We start from the raw sequence: 6,000 nt of genomic DNA, 5'->3' as shown, positions 1-6,000 counted from the left end.
AACCCGCGACCCGCAGATTGCGAGTCGAGCGTCCTAACCACCTGGCGAGGCAAAAGTGACTATACAGTTTTTTTTACTTAATATACAGTTCAAGTTCTAACGTCTTACTTTGAAAGAAAAACAATAATTAATTAAATTGGTTTCAACTATGTTCGTAACATTTTGTTTAGTACAATGCGTTCAATATTAATTGTACCAACTGTATAATAAATTTTACCCGACCTTGTAAAACAAAAAAACAAAAAAAACTCATTTTTCCATACGTTCGATGGAAGATTAAATAAAGCATCAGTAAATATAGAAACAAAACAAAGCTTATATATCTAAGTAAAATTTTCTTTTGAATTCAAAGGCTATGATAAAACATAACAATTACTATTTCAGCGCCATCTACAGACTAAACCTTAATGGAGGTCGAGTGCACAAGTTGCTATAACCATATGTAGCCAACTGTTTTTCATTCCTAAAACGACCTTTTTTCGTACTATTTAAGGCAGTTTGCCTCTAAAGTTACTACCATCGACTTCCTGTCATATATTATCAACCTGACAGCTCAATAGCTAAACATGCTTATGCCACGTGGTTTTACAGAGATTGATGCCTTTCAATTAATTTGTCTTGTTTCCACAGACATGGTGTACGTGCACTGCACTCAGCCCAGTTTGACATTATACAGAAAATCGTGATCCAGGAAAACGTCAACGTTTCTGAAATTAGCGTAGATATAAAATATAAATAACTTGAAAAAACGTAGTATATCCAATTAGGACTTTTATTCGCAAACAAAAGTGTAATATGAAAATTTGTTCAAAAGAGATCATCTTCAATCTACAACACGATTTAATTATTTTTGTAATCAATTCACCAATTTATCAGATTCAATGAAAAGAGGTAGTTTAATGGTTGTCGGACACCAACATATATATACAAATAAATTATTAATTATTTAGATTAGGAAATTAAAGCAGCTTTGAGATCACTTGTATCCGACGGGATTGTTAACTAATTTATGGTATTGTTTGATACACATATTTCGAATAAACTAGCAGAATACTTAATAGTTTTTCGAACACCATATTGAGTATTCATGTATTGTGTTTGCTCAGTGAGACGCAGACCGTTTCGACAGATTTGAAATAAAAACTTAATATGGCTTGGTTTTAGTTTTGTTTTTGAATACAGTCAATGATTATCTAAAATTTGCTTAATCAATTATAACATCCTAAAAATAATACAGCGTAGATTTATTTAGTTATTTAATGCTTACAATAAACTTATGACACTGTCATGTTAACATAACTTTCGCAGAACTGATAAGTCAAGAGAATGGTAGGATAGACCTATGTAATAATTTATAATGTTTTATTTTAACAATCGCTCGTCGGATCTACTACTTATTTTTTATTTATAATAGCGTGAACAGTGAGTAAATATACAAAGAGAGAGTAAGTGGAAGGGTAAGTGATATATATAGAGATCTACCGACGTTCTACTAGACATTGTAAAACATGCAACATGTAAATTATTGTTCAACAAAAAAGTTAACCATCTGCGTCTATCTATCCATGTCTCGGTCTGTTTATGTAATGTGGTCTTAGGCATGGAGGTTTGTAAGAAACATTGTATATTTCTGCATTATTTAAGATATATTAATATTATTTTAACCTGATTTGATTCTGGTTTCTTGCAGAAGAGAGATACAACAATGTAAATAATATTTGTCCTGAAATCAGACCAGGTGAGGACGATCTCCCAGGTACGATTTTTACTATAACATTCAGTCGAAGGTTATAGTAGAGAGTAAAATAATGTTATATCAATAAGTAATAATATAGAAAGGTTCGAGTAGTTTATGCACATAATTATATTTACTTAATTACGTACAGTAATATGGGATTATTGTTACAGTATACGATGGAACTAACATATACTTCAGTTATTATGGGGTTATTGTTACACTATACGATGGAACTAACATAGACTTCAGTTATTATGGGGTTATTGTTACACTATACGATGGAACTAACATAGACTTCAGTTATTATGGGATTATTGTTACAGTATACGATGGAACTAACATATACTTCAGTTATTATGGGGTTATTGTTACACTATACGATGGAACTAACATAGGCTTCAGTTATTATGGGGTTATTGTTACAGTATACGATGGAACTAACATAGGCTTCAATTATTATGGGGTTATTGTTACAGTATACGATGGAACTAATATAGGCTTCAGTTATTATGGGGTTATTGTTACACTATACGATGGAACTAACATAGACTTCAGTTATTATGGGGTTATTGTTACAGTATACGATGGAACTAACATAGGCTTCAGTTATTATGGGGTTATTGTTACACTATACGATGGAACTAACATAGGCCTCAGTTATTATGGGGTTATTGTTACAGTATACGATGGAACTAACATAGGCTTCAGTTATTATGGGGTTATTGTTACAGTATACGATGGAACTAACATAGGCTTCAATTATTATGGGGTTATTGTTACAGTATACGATGGAACTAATATAGGCTTCAGTTATTATGGGGTTATTGTTACACTATACGATGGAACTAACATATACTTCAGTTATTATGGGGTTATTGTTACAGTATACGATGGAACTAACATAGGCTTCAGTTATTATGGGGTTATTGTTACAGTATACGATGGAACTAACAGGAACGATAACAGTAGACATAAGACTCATTCAAAAATAGGGTTACAATAGAACTAATATAGACCTCAACGCTTCATAGGGTTACAGTTATAGTTACAGAAGAGGAAGAAACGGTAGAAGAATTTAACTTTACGGTAATTAGTGGAGCTGGTACAAATAGACTTACGAATTACAGTGTTATTATTAAATGAACAAACTCAAATTACATTGATAGAAATGGTTAGAGCTACCCAGAAGATAAAGGCAAATTTAAAATATGATAGCAACATTCACAAGGACTGCATATATATATAAAGCCTTATATATACTGTATTAAACTGTTTTAAAATGTAGTTAATTAATTAGCATGTTCAGTAATGTTAATCACATTCTCATGGCGCTTTTGCACATAAAACAAAGATAAATTTATAAACTACAGAAGAAAAGTAACTCTGAGCTGGCACTTTACAGATTGCCAATTTTTCAATACAGCTTAACAAGTATTTTGTATTTTACATACCCTATCTTATGCGATTCATCTTCTTTATTCTTAATCGTTTTATTGTGGTTTACTTCTTTCTTAAGTTTTAATTAAACAATAATTTGCATTGGGGTAGGGTAAAATGTTCCATATTCCCTCTTCTCCCCCCACCATGGACGGCACTTGAAATGGTATTAGAAAATGTAAGAATGATGCAATTTCACAAATTTTTTAGCAAATCTTTAATTGAAATTATTAGTTATTTGTTATCAATATTAAACTTTTAGCATCACAAAAGCTTCATTTTTTTTGGAAGCTCTACTGGAATATTCCCCATATTCTTAAGTACTTCTAAAATATCCTGAACATGCTTGTAAAAATATTTTATCTCAGTACCAGGAGACGGTAACGTCACAACGTTAGATACGTTATGAAGTAAAATATTATGGTAAAATTTCATTACTACCAATCTAAAGGATGTTTTAATAACCTACCCAGTGTGAATTTAAATTTACTTGGATAGCTTAAATTTCTACTATATTTACATGTAGATGTGTACATATTTATATGTTATGCGATTTCTTCCTCGTTTCTTTTATTAACACACATTACTTTGTTGTAGGTTTTGACTTGATACGAACGTTTAGGCTAGATGACGTCACAAGAGGTTTTCCAGGAATTAGGAGGGTTAAAGGCTCCAACAAAGTACAGAAAGCTTATCGTATAGGCCCGCGGAAAGCTAGATTGAAATTACCTACCAGGTAATTAATAAACTTTTGAAATATTTGTATGGGGAAACTAATCTGATGAACTTTCGAGTTGATGTTCTATTATTATTATTATTATTATTTGGGACTGTATAATATGTAAATAATTACTGTGTACACTAACTTTAAGTATACTAACATTATTTATGTATTGAACAGCTAGCCCTTATAAGTGAGGTTACTATAGTTACATTGGTTCCTAAATCATATCTCGTAATTAAAATATCCATCCATCCGAAAAGTTATTATTATGTTACCATTAAATATTCTAGTTTCATCGTTTCTTTCAAAGTATTATCAATTCACACTGAAATTACAACTATAAAAAAGTGCCTTACGATAAGAAAAAAATCAGCAAAAACTGAAAACTCAGAGGTGATACACTCACAAAACATACAAACAAATAGTGATTGTAACTAATTAGTCATTTTAATCATTAGTATAACACATTATTACAAAAGCTAAAAGGTAGATAAAATGCCCAATGCATTGGTATTTTATGTATGCTTTAATCAGCGCAGTGCACCTCATATTTATGCTACCATATATTTACTAGTGAACAACTGAGAAATATTGTTCCAAATATCATGTATTATACCTTATAATTATATATTACACCTCATTTTATGCTACCATATATTTACTAGTGAACAATTGAGAAATATTGTTCCGAATATCATGTATTATACCTTATAATTATATATTACACCTCATTTTATGCTACCATATATTTACTAGTGAACAATTGAGAAATATTGTTCCAAATATCATGTATTATACCTTATAATTATATATTACACCTCATTTTTATGCTACCATATATTTACTAGTGAACAATTGAGAAATATTGTTCCGAATATCATGTATTATACCTTATAATTATATATTACACCTCATTTTATGCTATCATACATTTACTAGTGAACAATTGAGAAATATTGTTCCGAATATCATGTATTACACCTTATAATTAAGCTAAGTTATTTGATTGCTGTTTGAATTTTTTTTCAGTTTCTCACATAAGCTCATTTAATCTTAATAATAATCATATTGGCCTTTGTGCAAGCCATGCAATGGTCGCGAGTGTTCCATGAACCTCTTTACTTCTCCAGTTATCACTTCATTACATTTGCTGCAAGCTTGGGATCTCTCTCTTATTGGAAGATCAATCATTTTTGAACGGCCATTGTTCTTGAGAGAATGATAGGATGGACAAAAAAAAAATGCTTGCACCTATCAGCAGTCAGTGTGCCATCAATTTTACCTATACCATTGGCTGAGATGCAGCTCACACCTGTAATGGGCCCCAAGTGTGCTTTACTGTAACATGTTTAGATTGACCGTGGTATCGTTCTCTTCTCTGTAGTCGAACAAGCATATAGTTGATTATTATTAAACAATTTGACTTTCAATTAATCTGTAAAGAAAACGCTTCTCCAGCTTTGTTCATCCCTTGTTTGAAGTTTGCTCCCCATTTCAACCTATCGGCTTATTTATATTTCTGAAGCAGTGGATTTTGTGCAGAAACACATCCACTGAGGCTACTTAGTGCTAATGTGTACGCGCTATCTTACTTTCTGGAAATAACATTCAACGGCTGTAGTTACAGCCAGGTCATTGGAAAGTTCTTCACTGGGTTACTTATGAAGAGTTTGCATTTTCTGTCTCGACCACTTCTATTATCAACAGTACCTGTTTAACATACCCTCTTCAGTTTCCATACAGCTGCTACTGAAACACAAAGTTTCGTCTCAACATGTTGCGTAAAACAGCCTTCATCAGTCAAATATTTTATTTCTGCATGTTTTTCACGTGACATTTCTCTCCTGGGAGCTATAAGTGCATACACCGCTCTACTCCGTTTACTTTTAGAGGTATTTTGCGGGAGTGGCACTATAGTATTGGTTGAATGACAGCCAATTACGGTGTAAACTATCAGCACGTGACTGTACTATGGTACAGTTCATTTTTAATCAGTAAAGTTGAGAAGTTTTGTAATATTTGCATTTTATGTGCATTTTTTATTTCCGGTTTTCATAATTATTTCCAATACCGTATACTTTATATTTAAAAAATTTCAGAC

General features: G+C 31.7%; 1 protein-coding gene across 1 annotated transcript in view; it reads left to right on the top strand.

The window, feature by feature from the left end:
- LOC106463331 (collagen alpha-1(I) chain-like) overlaps nt 1-6,000 on the top strand; it is a 79,618-nt gene that overhangs the window by 4,225 nt on the left and 69,393 nt on the right. Inside the window, exons 2-3 of the mRNA XM_022391275.1 lie at nt 1,691-1,756; nt 3,773-3,911. Coding sequence (XP_022246983.1) covers nt 1,691-1,756; nt 3,773-3,911 — 205 coding nt within the window. The remainder of the gene's footprint in view (nt 1-1,690; nt 1,757-3,772; nt 3,912-6,000) is intronic.

The sequence above is a fragment of the Limulus polyphemus genome, unplaced genomic scaffold (assembly GCF_000517525.1).
Source record: "Limulus polyphemus unplaced genomic scaffold, Limulus_polyphemus-2.1.2 Scaffold52, whole genome shotgun sequence".
Lineage (NCBI taxonomy): Eukaryota > Metazoa > Arthropoda > Merostomata > Xiphosura > Limulidae > Limulus > Limulus polyphemus.
The sequence above is the reverse complement of the archived record's forward strand: the minus strand, read 5'-3'. Positions and strand labels throughout refer to the sequence as shown.